At 40.3% G+C, this 26163-nt stretch overlaps 1 protein-coding gene across 2 annotated transcripts in view; it reads right to left on the bottom strand.

The window, feature by feature from the left end:
• Window positions 1–521: 521 nt before the first annotated feature.
• AP2B1 (adaptor related protein complex 2 subunit beta 1) overlaps window positions 522–26163 on the bottom strand; it is a 187396-nt gene continuing 161754 nt past the window's right edge. For both annotated transcript variants that reach the window (XM_073615227.1, XM_073615226.1), the window contains 2 exons: window positions 7195–7349; window positions 522–1380 (listed from right to left, as the gene is read on the bottom strand). In XM_073615227.1, the coding sequence (XP_073471328.1) occupies window positions 1306–1380; window positions 7195–7349 (230 nt within the window). In that variant the 3' untranslated portion in view covers window positions 522–1305. The remainder of the gene's footprint in view (window positions 1381–7194; window positions 7350–26163) is intronic.

Raw genomic sequence — 26163 nt, forward strand, 5'->3', positions numbered from 1 at the left:
ACTCAAGTTTTGGAATGGCCCAGCCAGAACTCAGACCTGAGTCAGATTTAAAATCTGTGGGGTGATCTGAAGAGGGCTGTGCACAGGAGATGCCCATGCAATCTAACAGATTTGGAGTTTTTGCAAAGAAGAGTGGGCAAATATTGCCAAGTCAAGATGTGAATTGCTGATAGACTCCATACCCAAAAAGGCTGAGTGCTGTAATAAAATACTTTGTGCTTCAACTAAGTATTAGTGTAAGGGTGTGCACATTTATGCAACCATATTATTTTAGTTTTTTATTTTTACTTCGCTCATTACATCTAAAAGATTTCAGTTTGTTTTTCAATTGAGTTGTACAGTTTATAGGTCACATTAAAGGTGGAGAAGTTATTTATCTTTGTCTCATTTTTTTTACAACACAGAAACCTGACATTTTAACAGGGGTGTGTACACTTTTTATATCCACTGTAAATTAGCTCACTGTAGGTATTTATCTGATAGAATGGCTGTAAAATGCCTGTGCAAAAAGAAACTACCCATTTTGGTTTTCTTAAACGCATTTTATTGGTTTTACAACATTTTTCATATTACTTTGAAAACTGGACCTTACAACACACAGGTGACATCCTCAGTCAGGCTAGTATGCACTGAGCATTGGCACGAAATGTACATTTGCAGAGGAAGGTGTCAAGCAGCAGCTGAATATCACAACAACAAGGGGTATACACGTGGCACAAAGAATGATATAGTTTTTTTTTTCCATCTACTGGAAAATTGTTTTTAGAGGTTAAGTATGGCAGATATGTCAACACAAAATTATAACATAAAACTAGGCCAATGTAGGTAATTTATGGTCATGAAATGATATTGGCTCAGTGCACAGCAAGCCGATAAAGCTTCTGTCCATACTCAGTCCTGATACTACATGACTACTCCAGTTTATTCAGGCTGATATATTGGCAATTAACAACTACATGAAACAGGATAGTATATAGCAACATGAGCACAATAAAAATGGCAAATACATCATATTTTAACAAAGCCCTACTTCATGTATATGATTACAGCTGCTAGTCTGTATATACTCATGTAGGAACTTGTGTATGTGTCTAGCCTGTGAGGCCATAGGCAGTCACTGCCCATCCAGAGATATATAACAAGTGCCTTCTACAATCCAGATCACTGCTCAGGGCTCTGACAGCAAAGCTTCAAAGAGCTGGAATGGATAATCCAATACATTGTAAAAGTAGTAGGGTTATGAGACATTTTACATCAGAAATATCTAGTGTACAACTGTAAGACATCAGCCACTGGACTGCCACTTCAGTTCTTCAATATGGAGTCATAGACCTGGTACACATAATTACACACCTCTGGAGCCCGACACTTCAGAGAAAGCTGAAAGAATGAAAACAAGTGGTTATTTAAGAACTTAGAATACTGAATAACTTTGGCTGATCGGAATGGTGGGGAAGCAAAAGAAAAGGTCACTATATGCTGTTGGCATTTCCCAATACAATGAGTTTCACCCTGCCTGTTAAATTCTAATTTTTTTAAAGACTAAAATAGGAGGCATAGGAGTAACCCAAAGAAGGAGGAAATGCTGGACCCAAGGTAAACAGAACAGATGGCAGATGGCAGAAAAATCTTGTGCTGAATACCACAAAACATATGAAAGAACAACAGATACGAGTTTAGAGAGCTGTCAAATCACCTTTGAGTGAACTAACCCCAACAGGTTAATTTTGACATTAAAGTACTTTAAAAAAGACCCAGAACTTCCAGATATTGGGAAAAACATAACACCCCCTACTATCACATAAAAAAAAAGTAAACTGCAATACAATACCTTTTTCTTTAGGGTTCAGACACTCTTTAACCGCTTCTGGACCGCCCCACGTACATTTACGGGTGCGCTAAATCACGTACCTGTATGTAATTTCGTGCACGCCGTTTAGAGGGCACTTGTGCTTGCCCCTCCCACTGTGATTGGAAAGCAGGAGCCAATCAGCGACCTGCCGATCATTCACAGGAGAGATGTAAACAAAGATGACCGCTGATCTGTCAGGGAGGAAAAGAGAGATCGTGTTTCAGCTAAGCTGAATCACGATCTCTCTTTTCCTCCAGTGAATCTACTCCCCCCAGTTAGAAAACACCTCCCAGGGAACACATTTAACCCCTTGATCACCCCTGGAGTTAACCCCTTTCCTGCCAGTGTCATTTATACAGGGATCAGTGCATTTTTATAGCACTGATCACTGTATTGGTGTCACTGGTCCGCAAAAAGTGTCACTTAGGGTCAGATTTGTCTGCCACAATGTCGCCGTCCCACAAAAAAAAAAAAAAAAAAAACACAGATCGCTGCCATTACCAGTAAAAACAATAAAAAAAATTAAAGTCCCTAAATCTATGCCCTATTTTGTAGACGTTATAACTTTTGCACAAACCAATCAATATACGCTTATTGGGATTTTTTTTACCAAAAATATGTAGCAGAATACATATTGGCCTAAATTGATGAAGAAATTAGTTTTTTTACATTTTTTTTTTGGGATATGTATTATAGCAGAAAGTAAAAAATAATTTTTTTTTTCAAAATTGTCGATATTTTTTTGTTTATAGCGCAAAAAAAATAAAAACCGCAGAGGTGATCAAATACCACCAAAAGAAATCTCTATTTGTGGGCAAAAAAGGACATGAATTTTATTTGGGTACAGTGTCGCACGAGTGCAATTGTCAGTTAAAGCGACGCAGTGCCGTATTGCAAAAAATAGCCTGGTCAAAAGGTGGGTAAAACCTTCCAGGGCTGAAGTGGTTAAACATATGTCTGAACCTATTTTAGTAAATTCTGAAGGTCACTGCCGTGTAGCATCAACTTTACAATTGCTAACACTAAATAATACACTATATCAATGATGCACCATCATCAGAAAAATAATCCAATAGGTAATTTTAGAACAGTACATAAGCACATTTAAATCAATTGATCCCCTGATGAAGTCACGTGATGTCGGGGTTGGAGCAATGGGTATTACCAGGATTGGACGGAAGTAAACAAGCTCGGCGCTCGTGGACTGCTGCCGTTTTTTTACATTTTAAAAGTGAGTGTATCTATTTTGTTTGCTGTAATAATACATTTTTAAACTGGATTACGCTATGGGCACATCTCATTCCTATTTTTAACTCCCGCATATCGAGCAAATTAGTGAAGGAAGCCTCTTTTATAACCAAGAGGGATCCTCTGAAGACCGCTGCCAGTGATCTATTCATGCTGTAACCTTACGGCAGTAAGGTGAGGGGCTTGCATACACAAAGGTGCTATCACAGAGGATTGGCCAGGCACCACCTTTTGTTGTTTCACGGTGGAGGGATCTACTTTGTATTTTGGTGAAAATCTCTAGACTGTCACAATAAAAATTTTGATGACCACACCTTCTAACCGTTGGATTGTTTCAAACTTGTTTGGATTGCACTTATATATTTTATACTTAATTGTGAACGTTGGACTTTTGATAGCTTGTTTCACTCGTTTACCGTTTATTTGTTTGATGTTCATCCTATATTTTGGATTCAGCCTTCACTACCAATTACCACTGTTTATTTGTGGCATTTCCCACTTAATACTATAACATTTATGTTGCTTTTTACTGCACATATCTTTAGTATATCAGCATTTACACAGCGCTACGCCATCATTTACTCATTTCACCCCACTTTTTCTGTTAAGGATCAGTTTATCAGGTGCTTGCTGCAGTGTACCCTTAGTTCTAAATTTGACAGCGCAGGAGTCACTTACATATTCTAAATCAATTGCTACTTTCCTTGATTATATAAAAATCCTAGGGTGCAAATGACAAATTCTCTCTTTAAAGCTTAGCGACTTATGCAGATTGAACAAACAAAAAAAAGAAAAAAAAAACAGTCTACGCTACTTTATATGCTTTTGTGTTCCTTCCCATAAACGTATTCAGGTGTTTATTCTGCACCCCCCTCATTCCTTTATTTTTTTAAGTGGCTCTGCAGCTTACGCATATATTTGCAAATGTGTGCAAACTAAACACCTGTTTTTAACACAAACTGTTAGACAGAATAATTTGGTTGGTTGCAGATTGGTTGGTAAGTTGAGCTGGAAATTTTCTTTGGTTTTGTTTGACAGTTCTTCCTCTCCCCTGCAGCTGGCTCATGCAACCAGGTCAGACCCGGCTGAAAATAGGTAAGCATAGGCATCTTTTCTACACAGGTTAGTTAGTAGAGGTGTTAGGAGGGAGCATTTTTAAGACTAGTTAGGCTTTAGCTGGAATTCTACTTTAACAATTCTCAAGGGATAACTTGTATTTTTTCAACCAAACTTGCTCAAAGCAAGACAAATCTGTAGGTGGAGCCAAACAAGGGTCAAGTTTTTAAATTAGTGGTGCACCGAAATGAAAATTCTGGACTGAAACCAAAAATTCAGGATGCACTTGGCCGAAAACAAAAATGGACAGTTTTTAAAAATAATATATATATTTTTTATATATAATTGTATTATATTCGACTTTTTAATGAATAGTTTTTTAACTGCTTTTGCATTAAAAAAAAAAAAAAAAAAAAACTGCAAGAAAAGCTCGCGAAAAATGCATCCCTTTAAATTCTGTATGTCTTCACACTGGTCAGTTATGCTTCCGTTGCAGTGTTAAAAATTCTGCTTCCAAAATTTTTGGTGCATATTTGTTCAGTTACAAAAACACACCTCCCTGCTGAAATGCGGCAAACGCACCAGTGTTGCGTTTTTCAGTCATCAGACCTATGAAAACTGTACCGTAAATGCTGTAAAATTGTGGTAAAATTGCAGAAAAATCGCATGACAAAACACCGATAACCCTATTTTTGGCCGATGCATCCCCAATTTTAACAGCAGCTGAGAAGCTTTTTTTTAATTTTTTTTTTATTTTTTAAGGGTATGGAACACATCTTTGCAAAGGGTCCAACTATGGCAATTCTAGACAAACCTTTCCGAGCCACAAATATAGGGGTACTCTACTAAACAGATTAAAGTAGAAAACAACAATCTTCCAGAAATTAATTAGAACTACAAATAAATACAACTTTATAACCCAAGACCATAGAAAAAGTGGCAATGCTCACTTCATATAGGGTCATAAGATGACAATATAAGTGGCTATGTAAAAATGTATTTACAGAAGTCTTCCAACGAATTAACTAATATCGCCTTGAAATTATAAATTTGCTCTTAAAGCATAAATTTGTACAAAGTCTCCCCTGCCTTGCTCATTAAATTTGCTGATGATAGTACAGTCCTCAAAGGCAAACAAACTAAGCTTTCACTGCCAGAGGCTGTCCAGGACCAGACATAGCAAGGCTACATTCACACTGGCGATGGTGCAAATTGCAGAAGATTCCTGCTGTGGCTATGAGCGGCTAGGTGCACCCGCTGGCCCCATTCACTATAATTACAGCTCGCTGGAGGCCGCAGCTATTCACGGCTCTCCGAAGAGCTAGCATGTACTTGTGATGATCGCTGTTGGACGCACTTTGGCCCTGCGCAGGTTATGGTAGTTGAAGCTTGGTTTGTCAGCATTTGTTCTGGACTAGCACTGGGAACTGTAAGGAGGAGTGTGACCCAGAACAAGTTGACAGATCTGGAGTTAGGACTTCATTGGTAACAAGCTTATTCCAAGTCAGCAACTCAGAACTTACTTGGAACTGAGGAAATCGCTTTTTCAGAAAGAAGTTGGCATTAAAATGTTACATATTTTTCTCAGTACAGGTTTCCTGTGTGACATTTAATACCATATACTGTATATCTGTTGGGTCTTTAAATTGTATTTTTACTTTTGCAGTCAAATGAGAAACCCCCCACTATATGTGTGTTATGTGTTCTCATTCACAAAGCATAAGAATTTCTTTATTTTCTTAATTATTATTTTTTTTTTTTTTTTGTTAGTAATTCTTACATTATAGAGGTTTCTCAGGAGAAGGTCTTGTGGCTGACGGCAAGAATTTTTGAACAATGTCAAAGCGAGTTTTTTCCTAAAAGGCTGAGTTTCCTTCTTAGTAACATACAACACAGGATGTCCAGCTTCTAAACCTTTAGGCTCTGTTCACACCTAAGCGTACTGAAATTTCGCCCGCGATTCCAGAAACGTGGCAAAACATGGGACATATTTGCGATGCAATTATTTCTTAACCCAAATGAGGTGCGATTTTGCCACGTTTGTCGAGCGTCAAAACGTGCTAAAATAGTGACACAAATCGTACTGCCAAACGCTCCTGGCTCTGTGCCAAAATTTGGTACATGAGATCTTTGGAGCGGAGGGAGGCCCATTCAAATTAATGGTGTCGCTCAACAAATGCACCACAAAAAAAAATTTTAAAAATGCGGTGCAACAGCTGTTGCTGCACTATGCTCAGGTGTGAACGGAGCCTTAAACCTTTGTTAGGACAGACAGTGTTCAAATTTATTTTACAAATGATAAGGATGATCTGCCGGCATGGTACAGATAAAGTTTACAGTGTGGTAAAGTTATGCTATGTAAATGAGAACGGTTAGCAAATATGAAGAAGACATTATCTGAATTTAGCCGCAAAAGTGGAAATACATTTTGAGGCTATCCAAAAGCAGTATATAATTTAAAGGAGTTGTAAAGTCAGAAGGTTTTTTTTTTCTCTTAAAGTATTCTATGTACAGTTCTGTGTACAGAAGCCCCTCCCTAATTAGTTACCTGAGCCCCATCTTTGTCCAGCGATGTCCACCAGTCTATTGGCCATCCGAGACTCTCCCTCCTGATTGGCTGAGGCACAGCAGCGGCGCCAATGGCTCCCGTTGCTGTTATTTAAAGTCGGTCAGCCAATCAGGCGAGAGAGGTGGCAGGGCCAGGCCACAGCTCCATGTCTGAATGGACACAGGGAGCTGTGACTCGGCTTGGGTGCCCCCCATAGCAAGCTGCTTGGTGTGGGGGCACTCGACAGGAGGGAGGGGCCAGGAGAACAGAAGAAGGACCCGAGAAGGATCCAGGCTTCTCTGTGCAAATCCACTGCATAGAGCAGGTAAGTATAACATGTTTTTTATTTTTATTGAAAAAAACACGAGACTTTACAATCACTTTAAGGATACAGAAGGCAAAAGCCTGCTGAGTACAACTGGATAGTCAAAACGATTTCATGGCATTTAATCAAATTGCATTTTGGGTTGCATATTCTCTGAACACTTACTGTGTAATTTGGATTCCCAGGCTGTATCCTCAGCTCTGCCAAGATCCAAATGCCGTTGGTAAGTTTTAGGGACTGGTACAGCATGTCCTGTCCTTCCACATTCCGCTTGGCGATAGTGTAAACATTGTTATTTTGCAGCTTACTGGAAACAGCGTCTAAAAAGAAAATTACACATAGATAGTAAAATAGTTTTCTTCATGCACTTACAATGTCTGACCATTATACTTGAATACAACAGAAACCAGTTTTATGAAAGATGTCATTTAAAAAGAGACTCATTGTCTGTGAACAATTTGTCTTCAAAGCTGTATGAGAGCAGTTATCCACATATGAAATACAATCACAGCAGCAAAAATTGCTGTTACACAAAGGAAAAACAAAAAACAAAAGTGGTACAAAGTACTCAGTATATTTCTTCTGTATGTATATTTCTTTTATATGTATAGGACTCAAAATGTTGTGTTCTATATCTATGATGCTAAGCCATATTTTGTTACCACTTTTGAAAACTTTCTAATAAAAATATATTTAAGCTACATTAGAAAGCTGGCAGGCTTCCAAGTCCCTGCTGTCAGAAAAAATTAGGAAGGAGGCACTGCAATTTCAGTGCCCCTGCTGTAAACTTTGAAGATTAAAACATATCTAAACCCAAGAAAAACATTGATAGATACTACTGCAGTGCAATGGTCTTGGATTGGTGGCTGTATATGTTTTTTTTCCCCCACACTTATTTATAGCAATAATAACAAACTTTATTTTATATAGCGCCTTTAAAGGTAGCTTTTCAAACCACTTTACAAGAAAAAACACAAGAAATACACAGGATAACACAAAGGAGGAAAAAGGAACAATTAAGCTTGCCTAAAAGAAAAAAGTTTTTAGATTTTTTGTACATATGGCTCAAAGGTTAAATTAGCATCAAATATCACCCCTAGATTTTTTCAATTTAGACTGAAGCTCAAGTACAGTAGATGAGCTATTAGGACTAGTCTTGCGTAATTGATTGGGGGTGTCAATAAGCATGACTTCAGTCTTGTCACAGTTTAATTGAAGAAAATGTTGGGCCATCCAAGTTTTTATATCACAAATACAGTTAGATAGGAGAGAAGTAGCCAAAGTAGAATCCAGTCTAGTGTTTATGTATATCTGAGTGTCATCAGCATAGAAGTGATAATTTAGCCTGTGTGATCTAAGCAGCTGGCCAAGTGGAAACATGTAGATGCTAAAAAGTAAGGGACCCCAAGATTGAGCCCTGAGGAACACCGCACTTAACACGACCAACTCCAGACTGGAATCTGCCAAGGGAAGCAAAGTGACAGCAATCAGCGAGATATGACTTAACCCATTTCAGAGCAAATTCTGAGACGCCAAATATGGTTTCAGGGCTAGAGAGAGTAAAAGATTGTGGTCTACAGTATCAAAAGGCAGAACTAAGATCTAGCAGAATAAAAATAGCTAGAGCCGGAATCAGAAGAGCTAGAATCATTAGCTAACAGAAAGCCGTTAGTGACTTTGACCAAGGCAGTTTCTGTGCTATGCTGTGCAGTTGTCGAAAACCAGATTGGAGGGGTTAAAATAGGTTATCTGGAGTCAGGTGATTATGTAACTGTGATATTACAGCCTGCTCAAGGATCTTGGCAAGAAAGGGCAAGTTAGATATTGGGCGAAAGTTTTTTTAAATTGTCCAGAGCCATGTTGGAATTTTCGGTACCAGGGTTATGGCGGCAGTTTTGAGGCTTTTTGGTACAAAACCAATGCTAAGGGGGTCATTTATGATATTGAGAATAATAGGGCATAGAGAACTAAAACAGGATTTAAATAAATGGGCAGGAATAGGATCAAGTAAGTAGGTGGAAGATTTCATACTAGAGACCAATTTAACAGCTTCCTGACCGCTTAACGCAGATATACTGCGGCAGAAGGGCATGTACAGGTAGAATCACGTACCTGCATATTGCCCTTTGAGAAGCGGCTTGCGGGTGCCCACTGCAAGCTCCGTGAGTGTGATCGCGGGTCCCGCGGACTCGATGTCCGCGGGGATACCCGCGATCGTCTCACAGAGAGGAAGAACAGGGAAATGCTAATGTAAACAATCATTTCCCCGTTCTGCCTAATGACACTGACACTGATCACAGCTCCCTGTAATCAGGAGCGGTGATCAGTGTCGTCTCACACACAGCCCCTCCCCCACAGTTAGAATCACTCCCTAGGGCACACTTAACCCCTACAGTGCCAGCTAGTGGTTAACCCCTTCACTGCCAGTCACATTTACACAGTAATCAATGCATTTTTAATTGCACTGATCGCTGCATAAATATGAATGGTCCCAAAATCGTGCTGAAAGTGTCCGATGTGTCCGCCATAATGTCGCAGTCGCGATAAAAATTGACGATCGCCGCCATTACTAGTAAAAAAAAATAATTAATAAAAATGCCATAAAACTATCCCCTATTTTGTAGACTCTATAACTTTTGCGCAAACCAATCAATATACACTTATTGCTTTTTTTTTACCGAAAATACGTAGAATAATATGTATCGGCCTAAACTGAGGAAAAAAAATTTTTTTATATATTTTTTGGGGATATTTATTAAAGAAAAAAAGTAAAAAATAATGCTTTTTTTTTTCAAAATTGTCGCTATTTTTTTTGTTTATAGCGCAAAAAATAGAAAACACAGAGGTGATCAAACACCACCAAAAGAAAGCTCTATTTGTGGGGAAAAAAGGACGTCAATTTTGTTTGGGAGCCACGTCGCACGAGCGCGCAATTGTCAGTTAAAGCGACGCAGTGCCGAATCGCAAAAAAGTGCTCTGGTCTTTGGCCAGTCAAATGGTCCTGGGCTTAAGTGGTTAATCAGGGATGCAGAGTCAAGTAGAGAGAAGTTGGACAGTGAAGAAAGAGGAAAACTAGGTGGATCATAAAGTGATGTGGATGAAACGTGGTGTGGTAAGAATTTGATGCCTTATTTTGTAATTTTTTGAGGAGACAAAATCTAGGAATGTGTTACAGAGCTGTGTGGAGGCTGGTAATGTGGAGGGACTGCAGGGTTTTAATAATCTGTCAATGGTGCAGATTTTTTTTCAATTTCCTTTAACCTTGTAATCCTGCCATTACTGCATTTCCTGCTCTACGGTAAGAACTGCAATGAGCAGCGTTGTCACTCTAGAACAGGGAGTGGGTTAGGAATACTACATAACACCTTCCACTCATAGGGAACAATGCAGATAGCAGTCCAGAGGCAGAGAGTATAGGAACTTATCACCTCAAAAGATTTCTGGCTGGGTGAACAATAATTTTTTTTTTCACTTGTCCAACAGATATAATAAAATCTTTCAATGGTAAATTTAACAGACCAAAATGCAGCAAGTAAGAGAAACTTATTGTTTAGGCTGGTACATGGGCCAAATATCGTCCAGTTCAACAGAAACCGGCAGACATTTGGCCAGTGTGTACAGCAGTCTGTCCAACAGAAGCCGGTCTTACGACCAGCTTCTGTCAAACGAGCATGCTGAAAAACCAGCAGCTGATCAGTGTGTTCTGGCGGGGGGGAAGTCCCCCTGTCAAAACATAATAGCTCAGATGGGGAGAGCGCCGGACTAACATTGCTTAGTACAACAACCTCTGTTTTATTTTTTTGTTCAGCCAACTGGGTTGAATGAAATAAAAACTTCCTGTGTGTACCTAGCATTAGAGTTTACATAACACTTTAGCTTCTCCACAGTGCTTACAGCTACAAAGGTCAGTAAAGGCCTCTTTCAAAGCTCATTTACAACTTGCTAAGAATATGTAAACACTTTAATGTCCAAAATCAGTCAACAGATGTAGTACAGAAATAACCAAAGAGCTGAAACATTTTTCAGTCCCCTGGAATGTAAATAGGCCTCCAATCCAAAGATTCCTATCATCTAACAGGAACAATGGCTATCCAGTCCAACCAAAGAATTTTACCCGTCTATGGAGGAAACATGGTCTGCAATAGACATTTCACACAGCAACCTAAACTTTTCCACATAGGTACTGCATTTCAAGACATTTTAGCTATTTTTCCCAGTGTCAGTAGTTACATTTGAATGCCCTATTAATTAAAAAATCACCGGAATAAATAATTTGGAATGAACGAACAATGCACTCACATGTATAAATACATAAGTGGTCCATATAGTGCACTTGGTGTTGAGTTATTCACTTTAAGGTCATCACAGAGGACAAGGGGGCACTCTTCACATCTGGAGGAAAATAGGTTTACTCTCCAAATACGGAAAGGTTTCTTTACAGTAAGAGCTGGGAAAATGTGGAATAGACTCCCTCCAGATTTGGTTCTGGCCAGCTCAGCAGATTGCTTTAAGAAAGGCCTGGATTCTTTCCTAAATGTACACAATATAACTGAATACTAGCATTTATAGGTAAAGTTGATCCAGGGAAAATCAGATTGGCTCTTGGGGGACCAGGAAGGAATTTGTTTCCCCTGCTGGAGCAAACTGGATCATGCTTTGGTGGGGTTTGTTTTTTTTGCCTTCCTCTGGATCAACTGTGGGTATAGGATTGTGTATATGGGATTGCATGTTTTGTTTTGGTTTTCCCTGAACTAGATTGACTTGTGTCTTTTTTTAACTTGACTATGTAACTATAAAGAAAAGAAAAGCCTGAATGAACAAGCCATTAAGTAGGAACTTCACTCACCTAATCAACATTGATTATTTTTAATCCTCATGCTGCTTGCATTAGAAAATATATATAAAAAAAAAGTAAATATGATATACTTTCCTAACTTTTTTTTACATTACCTCAGTTACTCCCTGGTTTCTTGCAAAGGCAAATTATGTCATACATCCCAGGAGTCTTCAGGAGAGAAGGAGAGGTAGCTAAGCACACTCTCCTGCATGCATGCTTGAGCTGAGGGCAGATGGATTCCAGGAAGTAAATGCTATATGAATCATTTGCCCCTACTCAAGATGGCCACAGCCAGAAATGCTAGGGGGTGTTTATCAAAGTGATTTCTGAACAAAATAAAGCATGGAGTTGTGGATGGATGAGCGAGTTTGCTTTAACCACTGGGCACTTAAACCCCCTTCCTAACCAGACCAATTTTCAGCTTTTGGTGCTCTCACATTTTGAATGACAATTACTCAGTCATGCAACACTGTACCTATATGAAATTTTTGTCCTTTTTTCACACAGAGCTTTCTTTTGGTGGTATTTAATCATGTCTGGGTTTTTTATTTTTTGTGCTATAAAAGAAAAGATTGAAAATTCTGTAAAAAAAAAAAACAAAACAAAAAAAAAAAAAACAACATTTTTCTCAGTTTCCGTTTTTTGCTAATTAGTAATTTTCCTTCATAAATTTTGGTCAAAATTTATAATGCTACATTTCTTTGGTAAAAATAACCCAAATAGATGTATATTATTTGGTCTTTGTGAAAGTTATAGAGTCTACAAGTTATGGTGCCAATCTCTGAAAATTGATCACACCTGATGTACTGACGGCCTATCTCATTTCTTGAGACCCTAACAAGCCAGGAAAGTACAAATACCCCCTTTTTGGAAAGTAGACATTCCAAGGTATTGTAAGAGGCACGGTGAGTTTTTTGAAGTTGTAATTTTTTCCCACAATTCTTTGCAAAATCAAGATTTATTTTTTTTCACAAAATTGTTATATTAGCAGGTTATTTCTCACACACAGCATATGCATAGCACAAATTACACCCCAAAACACATTCTACTATTCCTCCTGAGTAAGGCGATACCACATGTGTGAGACTTTTACACAACGTGGCCACATACGCAACATGCAGGGAGGCGCAACATGCAGGGAGCACTGTCAGGCGTTCTTGGAGCATAAATTACACATATAATTTCTTGACTACCCCTTACGCTTTTGAAGCACCAGGACAATGGAAACGCCCCAAAAATGACCCCATTTTGGAAAGAAACCAACCCAACCTATAATCTATGAGGCATAGTGAGTCTTTTGAACATGTCATTTTTTTTCTACAAGTTTTTGGAAAATGTGTAAAGAAAATGACATTTTTTTTTTACACAAAGTTGTCCATTTATACAACATTTCTAACACATAGCATGTACATACCAAAAATTACACCCCAAAATAGATTCTCCTACTCCTCCTGAGTACAGCGATACCACATGTGGGAGACTTTTACACAGCCTGGCCACATAAAGAGGCCCAACATGCAGGGAGCGCCATCAGGCGGTCTAGGGGCATAAATGGCAAATCTAATTTGACTACCTATTACACTTTTGTGAGGCACTCTAGTGGCATGGATGTGGCATGAATGGGGATGGATAAGTCATGGATGGGGATGGCTGAGTATGGATGGGATGACTGAGAATGAATGAGTATGGCTGGATACGGCTGAGTACGGATGGGATGGCTGGGTAGGGATGGGATGGCTGGGTATTGCTGGGTATGGCTGGGGGTGGATGGGATGGTTGAGCATGGATGCATGGATGAGTATTGCTGAGCTTGGCTGGATGGATGAGCATGGATGAGTATGGATGAGTATCGCTGAGTATGGATGGCTGGCTGAGGATGGATGGATGAGTATTGCCAAGTATGGATGGATGGATGAGGATGGATGTATGGATGGATGGATGTGTTTACCATGTGATCGCTCCGTCATTTGACGGAGCGATCACATGGTAAACGGCCGCTGTCATCGGCCATTTACCGTGATCCATGTGGAGGATCCGGTGGTCACGGATTTTCCGGGGTGCGCACAGGAGCAAGATTCTGGGAGGACGTCAATGTATGCCCTCCCAGACTTATCAAGCCGCGCAGTAGCCCTCATTCGGCTATAGCGCCGTAGTTAAGTAGTTAAAAAATAAAAATGAATTAAATGGTGTTATTGGTTTGTGGCGCTCGGATGCAATGAAGATCCGCTTTAAGATACTATGCATGTTCTAGTGTGGATCAGTAAGCTAGGAAAAGCTATGTATAAATTAACATTTCATAAACTCCTTAAATGACATGTAAACCAGGAAACGTATCTGTGAGAAAAGCCCATGGGATTTGTAAATTAGAGAACCCCAACTAGCATCATATCCTTGAGTAATAGAAAACATTCAGAATGGAGCTCTAACATCCTTGGTTAGTAATGCAAGCTTGTTGCATATCCATATTAATAAAGTCAAGATCCATATTTAGGCACATAAACGTGTTCAATTTATGCATACACATACATATTCACGACCAAGACCTTTCTAACCCTCTTGTCTTGCATTGTATTGTAACTGTACTGTCTCCCATTATGTATTAAAGCATTGTGCAAACTATAGAAATCCTGTATAAAAATAATCAATCCGTCTATGTGTGGCTTAACTAACATTTCTGCCAATTCCTTGTATCTGAGTAGTTTGCATTTCATTGCATAGATAAAAGGATAAGTGCAGATGTGTTGAAAGCTCTGCGCAACCAATGTTGCTTAGGACTTGTAGAAAGGACATGCAATTACACAGCGGCATAGCACCATGTGTTCCAGTCTGGCTTACTGTGGATTTATAATAGCGTGTGTCATCACATATACATGTCAGCTTTTGCTGGGAAGGTGTCATTTTCCAAGTAGATACGACCAAGCCATGTCATACCCCTGCTGCAGGCCAACAGATGTCACTAACAGTAAAAGATTTGACTCTTGAAGGTTCCTAACGCTTGCTATGGCCCCTACATTGTGCAAACACTACACTGCTGTGGATGTCTTTCTTCTCCAACTACTCACAAATACAGCAATAAATTCCCTAGGAATCCATGGGTTAATAACTCTTTCAGATGTAATGCCAGCAGATTGTCACATGACCTGTGCTATTTTTAGCAGCCATCCTTTTTTCTTGTGTACTCTCTCGCTCTCTTCCTCTCTGCTATAGCAGAACCACTGAACTGGAATCAGCTGTGATTCTTTCTCAAATGCTCACTACTCTTCATCTTGTTACAGGGAAGAGGGCGAACAGGTGGAGATTAATAGACTGCACACACGTACACGAGTGGCGAAGCAACAAGGACACAAATAATAGTTCAAGAAGGTATTTCAATACAATGACAACTGCTGACAACTGCTCAACGGAGGGAGAAAAACAGGATGTTATGTGACAACTGACGGGGTCGTAAAGGAAATAAATCCTTTACAGTCAGCATCATTTTAAGTCTTCACATGTAGTTAACACAAACAAGGGTCATGCTGCAAAGAAAGATACATAGATATGCTTGTTTACTGGCATGAGTGGGAGTTGTGGCACAGGTTACCTCTCCATGATGAAGTCCTTTCATCAGTCTTCGTAATTATTACACCCACATGATTTACAGTATGTGGACAAACCTGTGGATAAAGCACCCTATAAAGGAAACCTGCAATGAGAACAATACAGGACCTGCCACTGTTTACCTCCTTTAATAATGCTAGCTTTGATCTCAGTACATTCTGAGTCATTGACCTGGAACAAGCAAAGTCAGAGCTGTATGTTTCTTCCAGGTCAGAGACCAAAAAAATACTGGAGCTACTGAATTACTAGAGTGGCCAAGGAACTAAAATTGGAAACAAAGTCAGCAATGACAACCTCCATATCTTTGTCAATACAGGTTACCTTTAAATTGCAGTGCTGACTAACCTGATTATTCATTATTTTCCTCAAAGTTCTACAAACAATACCCCACAATGACAACATGAAAGAAGTGTGTTTGAAATCTTTGCAAATTTATTTAAAAAAAAAAATGAAAAAAAAAAATCCCATGTACATAAGTATTCACAGTCTTTTCTCAATCCTTTGTTGAAGCACCTTGGGCACCAATTACAGCCTCAAGTCTTTTTTTAGTATGATGCTACAAGCTTGGCACACCTATTTCTGGGCAGTTTCTCCCATTCTTCTTTACAGGGCCTCTCAAGCTCCATCAGGCTGGATGGGGAGCGTAGATGCACAGCCATTTTCAGATCTCTCCAGAGATGTTCAACCGGGTTCAAGTCTGGGCCACTTAAGGACATTCATAGAGTTGTCCCATAGCCACTCCTTGGTTATCTTGGCTGTGTGCTTAGTGTCGTTGTCCTGTTGGAAGATGAACCTTCCCCCCAGTCTGAGGTCCAGAGCGATCTGGAGCAGTTTTTCTTCAAGGAGGTCTCTGTACATTGCTGCATTCATCTCTCCCTCAATCCCGACTAGTTTCCCAGCTCCTGCCACTGAAACATCCCCACAGCATGATGCTGCCACCACAGTGCTTCACTATAGGTGGTATTGGCCAGGTGATGAGCAGTGCCTGGTTTCCTCCAGACATGATGTTTGCCATTTATTCCACAGAGTTCAATGTTTGTTTCATCAGACCAGAGAATTTTGTTTTTCATGGTCTGAGAGTCCTTCATGTGCCTTTTGGCAAATTCCAGGCGGGCTGTCATGTGCCTTTTACTGAGGCATCGCTTCCATTTGGCCACTCTACTATACAGGCCTGATTGATGGAGTGCTGCAAAGATGGTTGTTCTTCTGGAAGGTTCTCCTCTTGCCACAGAGAATCACTGGAGCTCTGTCAGAGTGACCATTCGGTTCTTGGACACCTCCCTAAGTCCCTTCTCCCCCGATCACTCAGTTTGGCCGGGCGGCCCGCTCTAGAAGGAGTCCTGGTGGTTCCAAACTTCTTCCATTTACAGATGATGGAGGTCACTGTGCTCATTGGGACCTTCAATGCTCCAGAAATTGTTCTGTACCCTTCCTCAGATCTATGCCTCGATACAATACTGTCTTGGAGTTCTACAGACAATTCCTTGGACTTCATGGCTTGGTTTGTGCTCTGACATGCACTGTTAACTGTGGGACCCTATATAGACAGGTGTCTGCCTTTCCGAATCATGTTCAATAAACTGAATTAACCAAAGGTGGACTCCAATCAAGCTGTACAAACATCTCAAGGATGATCTGTGGAAACAGGGTGCACCTCAGCTCAATTTTGGGTGTCATGGCAAAGGCTGTGAATACTTATGTACATGTGATTTATTTTTTTGTTTTTTATTTTTAATAAATTTGCAAAGATTCCAAACAAACTTCTTTCATGCTGTCATTATGGTGTATCGTTTGTAGAATTTGAAGGAAAATAATTAATTTAATCCATTTTGGAATAAGGCTGTGACATAACAAAATGTGAAAAAAGTGAAGCACCGTGAATACTGTCCGGATGCACTGTATCTGTCTGACCAAAGTAAATACCAGGGCAGGGTGGGGGATGGAGCACTGAATACAATGGTCAAGGTGTACATAAAGTCACAACTTTTCTCATAAGCTTCTGATACAGTGGTGATGGCTTAGAAGTAATTTCACATTTTCTATTTCAATATTTGAAAATTAGATTCAAATCTTATTCAAGAGTCAACAAGTATATGTACAGATGTAATAATTCAAATGCAAATAGCATACATCTCGAAGGTTGCATGAAAACAGAAGAGAAAGCAGAATTGAAAAAAAATAAATAATTTTTTTTTTTTATATACACAGTATCTCACGCAAGTGAGTACACCCTCAGATTTTTGTTAATATTTTATTATATATTTTCATGTGACAACACAAGAAATTACACTTTACTATAATGTAAAGTAGTGAGTGTACAGCTTGTATAACAGTGTCAATTTGCTGCCCCCTCAAAATAACTCAACACACATCCATTATTGTCTAAACCGCTGGCAACAAAAGTGAGTACACTTTGGTCCAAATTGGACCCATAGTGTCAATATTTTGTGTGGTCACCATTATTTTCCAGTACTACACTGACCCTCTTGGGCATGGAGTTCACCAGAGCTTTACAGGTTGCCACTGGAGTCCTCTCCCACTCCTCCCCCATATTGGTATATGACAGAATATTCAGAATATTTAGATCATTTTTGTATTTGTTTATTTAGACGTGCCTGTTCCCGATGAGTGGCTACAAGCCATGAAACGCGTAGAGCTACAAAGATGTAGTTTTGTACCACCCATGTGGTCATCAGAATTTTTGTATATTATGTTTACAATTTTATCAATCTTCACTGAGAATAGTGAGGTCGTAGACCATACAGGCAATACCTTGTCATTAACGTTTGTATATTTATTAGAGTGGATGTAAACTCAATGTCATCCTTTCTAAACTACTGCCATAGGGGTTATCTATAAGGATATAAATGCCTCCTGCATGTATCTTTACCTGTCAAATGTCTCCCCTCTGTCTGTTATGAGAACCGAAAAACTGCATATTCTGTGGGTGGGTCTGTTGTCCGGAGCTCGGTGGGTGGAGTCATGATGTCAGTAGACTCCCCGCCCACCTCTACACTCCCCTTGTCAATATGCATTTTCTCCTGTGTATTTCTTACACTGAACTTCTGCTATTATCTCTAACATCCAGTGAAAAGACAGGAAAATAACGTCATGACTTCAGCATGCCAAATCATGCTGAGGTGTGGAACAGCCAATCCTTGCAGAGCTGCTGAAGAAAGGAGTGGGTGTGGGAATTAAACAATAATGCATGTCTTAGGCTAGTGCACGAGATATGTAAATCACCTGTTACTCACAGCAAGGGGGAGGATTTGAGAAAGTTTTTCTCTGTTTGTCAAGTTTTATCTCACTGAACAATAAAAGAGGATTGCTCAGAGATGGATTAACTCTTTGTGGCAAGACTGGGTTCAAATGATAGGAAATCTTATACTCTACATTATGACATCAAAAAAAAAAAAAAATTCGGGTTTACATCCACTTTCATTTCGGTGGATTCTGGTAAATTATTGTGCAATACAGTTGATATTCATTTTATTATTATGTTTTATCATGTGGGAACTATACCCCAACTGTTATGTATATTATGTATGTATATCCATGTTATGTATTAATAAATACCCTTTCTACATGTCCACCTGTATTCAGTTGCTGCTGCGTGCTTCATGTAAAGTCTGTCCCTATTGCCCTCTAATTTTCAACATCACGGAGCTGGTGGATGTTACAGACCTTGCATTCATCCACCTTCCGTTTGAGGATGTTCCGCAGATGCTCAATAGGGTTTAGGTCTGGAGACATGCTTGGCCAGTCCATAACCTTTACCCTCAGCTTCTTTAGCAAGGCAGTGGTCGTCTTGGAGGTGTGTTTGGGGTCATTATCATGTTGGAATACTGCCCTGCGGCCCAGTCTCCGAAGGGAGGGGATCATGCTCTGCTTCAGTATGTCACAGTACATATTGGCATTCATGGTTCCCTCAATGAACTGTAGCTCCCCAGTGCCGGCAGCACTCATGCAGCCTCAGACCATGACACTCCCACCACCATGCTTGATTGTAGGCAAAACACACTTGTCTTTGTACTCCTCACCTGGTTGCCACCACACACACTTGACACCATCTGAACCAAATAAGTTTATCTTGGTGTCATCAGACCACAGGACATGGTTCCAGTACTCCATGTCCTTAGTCTGCTTGTCTTCAGCAAACTGTTTGCGGACTTTCTTGTGCATCATGTTTAGAAGAGGCTTCCTTCTGGGACGACAGCCATGCAGACCAATTGGATGCAGTGTGCGGCGTTTAGTCTGAGCACTGACAGGCTGACCCCCCACCCCTTCAACCTCTGCAACAATCATACCTCTATTTCACAAAGACAACCTCTGAATATGACGCTGAGCACATGCACTCAACTTCTTTGGATGACCATGGCGAGGCCTGTTCTGAGTGGAACCTGTCCTGTTAAACCACTGTATGGTCTTGGCAACCATGCTGCAGCTCAGTTTCAGGGTAAATATATATTTATTTTCTCCATCAGCACATCCCCCACAGTTAATAACTCTTGTATCTCTTGACCCTCCCTCTCAGTTTGTAAGCTCTAATGAGCAGGGCTCTTTGATTCCTACTGTATTAAAGTGTATTGTATTTGTACTGTCTACCCTCAAGTTGTAAAGCACTGCGTAAACTGTCGGCACTATACAGATCCTGTATAATAATAATAGTATACAGTGATCTGCTTAGTACTGGGATGCCAGATGTGCTCTTTTGGTTCTGCGTCCAGCACTTATATTTTATGCATTGTTTGCACTCTATGTACCTTAAATGTGAGTGTGTTTTGTTTTTATTTTGTATTTTATATAGTTTATTATATGGTTACTAACACAGATTCCTGAGCAAGAAGTTCTATGTGGTCATTGATTTTTGTTAGTGACAGTAATGTATCCTGACTTTTTGTCTAATCAAACATGATGTATCAATGATATCTTGCACACATTTGCACGGTGCAACATTAAAAAAAAATAAAATGCAAAACGCGATAAAACTGCATTCATAAATGTCTCCCACGCTCTCTGTTTGTCCTGTTCACCACTGTCATGGGATTGCAAGTGAAGGAAAATCCAAAATTGTTTATATTGTTATCAGAAAAGGATTAAAAAGGGAAAAATCATCCAATTTTTCCGTTGACAACTGTCCAAGAAAGAGTTCCTCCAATTTCTTGTTGTGCCTATAGGATAGGAAATTAAGGGAAATCTGCCCAACAGGACACACTTGCCAATAAGCCAAGAAAGTTTTGGCATTAAATATACTTTAAGAAGCCTATATTGCCTGTATAATGTTACTTTTGCCCCACACACTCATATGGAGAGATATGCCCAAAACCTGTGATAACTGTACCCAATATTAGACTTCTTTATTGTAAGGACAAAAAATTAAAACCTTCCTTGATATCAGATACAAATTACATGTCAACACAGGAAAGCGATTATAAGTAAATATTTGACTGCCAAAGCTGCCCAGGGATATGATGAAGCTGTGCTGTATTTTATCTAGAACGGTGTTTTTCAAACTTTTTTCAGTCACGGCACCTTTTAGAATTATGCACAGTCTTGGGGCACCCCATTCTAGAATGTAAAAAACAAAACTAATAGTTTTACATAATGCATTTATTCTTTCAAAGCAAATATAGCTTTGCACACTGGTACTGACTAGTATTTCAGTGTTTCTCTTCTCCCTCCCTCAAGCTAATGTGACCCCAGTGCTTAAGGGCAGAAGAGGGACAAATAAGACTGCTCTGCAAGCGCCTGATGTCTTTATCAACTAATGATGTTATTGGTTGTTAGGATGCAGACGGCTGGAAGGTTGTGATGGTGCACAATGAAAAACTTGTGGCTTTACGTACCTAAAAGGCAGGCTTGATACACCTGCTGGCTTTTATACAATTTTTGGGCAATTTTTAGGCATTCTGCCAAGGCACCCCTGAAGAAACCTGAAGGCACCCTGGTTGAAAAAGGCTGATCTAGAATAATTGTGTACTTCTATACAACATGTGAGCTCCATATGAAGATTATTTAAACAGTTCTGCAGAAAAGAGGAAACTGCAGATTTTTCTTTAACTGTGTCCTATGCCAGCATCATGACATTTGCACAAACATCACTTGAATAACAAGCTGGTAACAAGTTCAGGAGGGTGGGGACATCTATGAGATGAATTCAGATTTCCTCATCCTGTTGCTATGCATTCTAGTGAAAATTGTTATTTTACAGATTTTCTAAATAAACAATTAACACTCTCTACTCGTGTGAAGAAATAAAAGCAGAATCTTGCTTTTCTTTACTATTTTATTACTGCCATTTTTAATTATTCAATATAAATAAAGAATGATCAGGAAAAAATAGGATTTGTACTCCCCTTTTGTCTGCCTTTATAAGAGGACACAGCTCTGCTTTAGATCATCACCTACTGGGTAAAGTGCCACCTACAACAGTAGGACACTAGGAACTAAATAAAAACAAAAGCCAGTCCAAGGTAAATGACATAGCAGTCGTAAAAACAACTGCTTCACCCTGTTGTAGAAAAACTAGGAGATGGGCAATGGAGAAGTAATAAGGGCATACTGCCCTAACGCCTCACACTACACAAAATACATCCTCCGCAGTATGATAATAAATCTTACAAAATTGCGGCCTTGCAAGCCTTAAAGCCTAACTCCAGAAACCTAAAAACCCTTCCTTGCAGTGGGACTGTCTAGGGCAGGGGTGTCAAACTCAATTTCACTGTGGGCCGCATCAGCATTATAGTTGCCCTTAAAGGGACAGTTGCATCTGCCATGGTGTTCCGTTTGGGCAGTCTCCAATAAAGTTTTTTTTTCTCTCTACTGCTTTCTGCTGGGGGGAAGGGCAGAGACAAGCCTCTCCACAGCTGCACGGAGAAGCGCAGGATCTTGCAGAGGAGTTCTATCTTCCTCTCTGCTGCCAACTGACACAAGGTGGGGGTGGAGACAAGGGGGTGCTCGAGCTGCAGGAGAGGTGCAAGGGCCACATTAAATGGCTTGGCGGGCCAGATTTGGCCCTCTGACCTTGTGTTTGACACATGGTCTAGGTCAGCCTTGTTTCTGCCTTGCCTTCTGGATTCTTTGGGATGACTTGGTGAAATGTCAAAAAATTGCCCCCAAATGCCCAAAAATTGTAAACAAGCCAGCAAATTGATCAAGCCTGCCTTTTTGTTACACAAAACTACAGGTTGTTATTGTACAATCTTACAACCTTGGGCACCATGCTGCCAGATGCTGGCATCTTAACCGATGATTCATTAGTCAATAGGAAGGACGTAAAGTGCCTGAATGGCTTTCTTATTTGCCCCATTCCTGCCTCTATCAGCATTAGGGTCATGTTGGAGGAGTAAAGGAGATAAACTGAGGGAGAAGAGAAACACTAGAATACTAGTCAGAACCAGTGTGCAAAGGCATATTTGCGCTGTAAGAATAAATCACCTCTAATGTGCGTCCTACGTGTGAATGCTGCTGCAATGTGTAAAACTATTAGTTTAGCTTTTTAAATTTTAGAATGGGTGCCTTGAGATTGTACAGAAATTGATATGGTGCCTTGACTGAAAAAATGTTGAGAAACACTGGTCTAGGGGGTTGGAAAAAGAGTTTTACTTACCAGATTCTCCACTGCCCAAGCAGATTCCATTCCCCTATCCTTTGATGGGGGACTGTTATGCTATGGTTCCTGAATTGGTCTTGATGACCTCAAGGGATCTTAGACCGCTGAACAATAGGGGAGAAGAGGCTGCAGGGAATGGTCTAGCAGTGTGGAGGTGCCTGTTGGAGTAGAGAACCAGGTAAGTAAAAATGCTTTACCAAGTCTCCTTGACATATGTAAGTAGTTAATCCTTGTGGTGGGGGTGCAGCCTCACTGTAAGGGGGATTTTCCGGTTTCCTGGAATTCAGCTTTAAGCATGGTGTGAATAACTGAATCTGATAACCCTCTCTCTCAGCACTTGGCTTTCAACAGCTGTGAACAATTTCTTGTCCGGTCTTTTCTCGAAGCGCATCCACTACCAGAGGAACGAGACTCACATACCATGACCTGTTGGACCAATCCAGAGCCATCAAAATCATTGAAATGCCCTTCTATCCAGTGTAGCAGCTGCAGCAAAAGTTTTATCAGCGAGTAAGCATATATCAGAGTCAAGCCATCCCAAAAAGCCACCAATGCATCCCCTGTGTCTAGCCAAGAGTCCTTTGCTTATGCTACAAACCTGTCCACCATTCGATTGAGGCAGGGCACTAGAAGATCGACATCTGGTGTTTCCAGTCACGGGCAGATTTATTGAATAACCTCAGAATGACGCATCCACTAACTCTTATAAAGACTTTTTGACCAAGAAAGGAGACACATGACTCTCTGCCCAACTCTGGATACAAAATAGGTCCAGCACTGCTGCCAGCACACTCCTGGTACCTTCCTTACATCCTTGGATTTATGTATGCCACTGTTGTGGTGTCGTCTGAATGCACCTGCAGAGGGTAACTCCCCAGTAGGTGCGGGCAGTGAAGCAAAGCCCACCTAATCACTTGAAATTCTAGCAAATTGATGAGGGACAGGGATTCTTCCTACCTCCCAAGAACCTTGGGTGGACTAGACACCCAGTCCTTCCCCCAGCTGCACAAGTTGGCGTCCATTGTTGTCATTTTTCAGCAAAGAGGAAGAAATGACTTCCCAAGCAGCAGCAGAAGACAGTGCATGCAGCAAATTAGAAATTATTCTGTCCGATGACTTGATCTCCCTGTCCAGAGACAGAAGAGTCTTGTTCCACCGTGACAGGATCTCATGCTGCAACTTCCTGGAGTGGTGTTGTACATAAGGGTCTGCTTCGAAATGCTATCATGATCCTCAAAACTCACATGCAGTGATGAATAGACCAACACCTACAAGCATGCAGTAGTTGAACATGGAATTTTAGTTTATTCAACAGAAGTAACACCTTTGCCTGGTTGGTATCCAGGATCAGGTGACAGAAGTAGCAAGGACTTCTCAAGAATCAAGATCCATCTCAAATCCTCCAGAGTCTGAATGGTGATAGACAGGTTGGACTCCAGTTTCAAATAGGACTCTGCTCCAAATAGATCATCCAGGTACACAACATATAGCATCACTCTTGACCTCAAGACGGCGAACACGGATGCCAATGTTTTGGTGAACACTTGGTGCACCACAAGAGCAGTGATTAAGCTGTAAACTGATAATGCTCCGCCCCTATTGTGAAGTGCAATAGATGCTGGTGCCCCCAATACATGAGTACATGGAAGAAAGCATCCTTGATATCGATAGATGGCAGAAGGTGCCCCTGATACAGGAACACCACTACCGACCAGATCAATTGTATCCTGAACTTGCAAATTTTGACAAAATCTTTCAATGCTTTGAGATCCAAGACAGGTCATGCTCCACCCTTCTTGAACACTGTGAAGATGTTTGAGTAAACAGTCTAGAATTTTTCTGAATCTGCAATGGGAATCTCTATTCCCTATGCCTGCAGTCTCTCAATGCTGGACTTAAATCTGACAACCTCTGGAGGGAGAGGTGAAGGTTGGAGATGAAATGGAGGACTGACTTCTCCATAAACAGCCCTTCTTATTTCCTGCAGAAACAAGGGAATGCACCCTTATAGATGGCAGCTGCGGCTCTCATGGTCTTTACTACCACCCAGCGCAGAGTGTTTGTATCGGCTAGCAATGGCTCCCGCACCTCCCGCTTGAGCCCACGTAGACCGTTACACAGGGCATATTGCCCTAAACTGAGCATTCAGTGGCATCTGAACTGGGGAGGATGTCCCAAAAGCACACTGACCCCTAAACCCAACAGTAACTCCACTGAAGAGAACCCTGGAGCCTCCACACTCACCATTTGCAGTTCATTATTTAAGTTTTAACCCCTAGACATTAGGCTGATAACTGAGCTTTTTTTCACAGTGTGGGGGTTTTGGTTTTACCTAGTGTACTCCTGAAGGTGGCACAATACTAAGTGGGGGATATGAATACCTTAAGCCACTCTGTATTGCTCAACTGCAGTGAAGGTCCCATAGAATACAGGACTTAGCAGAAGTAACAAATGAGACTGAATGAACGGAATTACAAAGCCTTTGGAAGGTTAGACAGATATCAAATTGGGATTTCAAACATGGGTTCTGATGTTAGCCTAGAATTTGGCTTTAACATTGCTATATAGTGGAATCAATGTCTGCCTCTTTCTGTCTCAATGTTCCTCCTTCTGGCATTTCAAATTAACAGATCAAATGTGTACGTTTGAAATTGAATTTCCCTGGTTCAATCCTAAACCTTCTATTAAGCATTCATTGAAAGGCTCTATATTGTGCTTTGTGAAAACAGTCATGTCGCAACTGTACTCCAAAAGCAAGCAAACAGAATATGCAACATAATGCTTTGGAAAATAGGATGTTGAACAATCGCCAAACTGGCACTTGCACGTAGAACATGTGGTCCTATTAGTAAAATGCAGATTGCAGCATGTGTACTGAGAGAGGTACAGTATCTCTCAAAAGTGAGTACATCCTTCACATTTTTGTAAATATGTTATTATATCTTTTCATGTGACAACACTGAAGAAATGACACTTTTCTACAATGTAAAGTAGTGAGTGTACAGCTTGTATAACCGTGTAAATTTGCTGTCCCCTCAAAATAACTCAACACACAGCCATTAATGTCTAAACTGCTAGCAACAAA

Source organism: Aquarana catesbeiana, linkage group LG02 (genome assembly GCF_042186555.1).
Source record: "Aquarana catesbeiana isolate 2022-GZ linkage group LG02, ASM4218655v1, whole genome shotgun sequence".
Taxonomy (NCBI): Eukaryota; Metazoa; Chordata; class Amphibia; order Anura; family Ranidae; genus Aquarana; species Aquarana catesbeiana.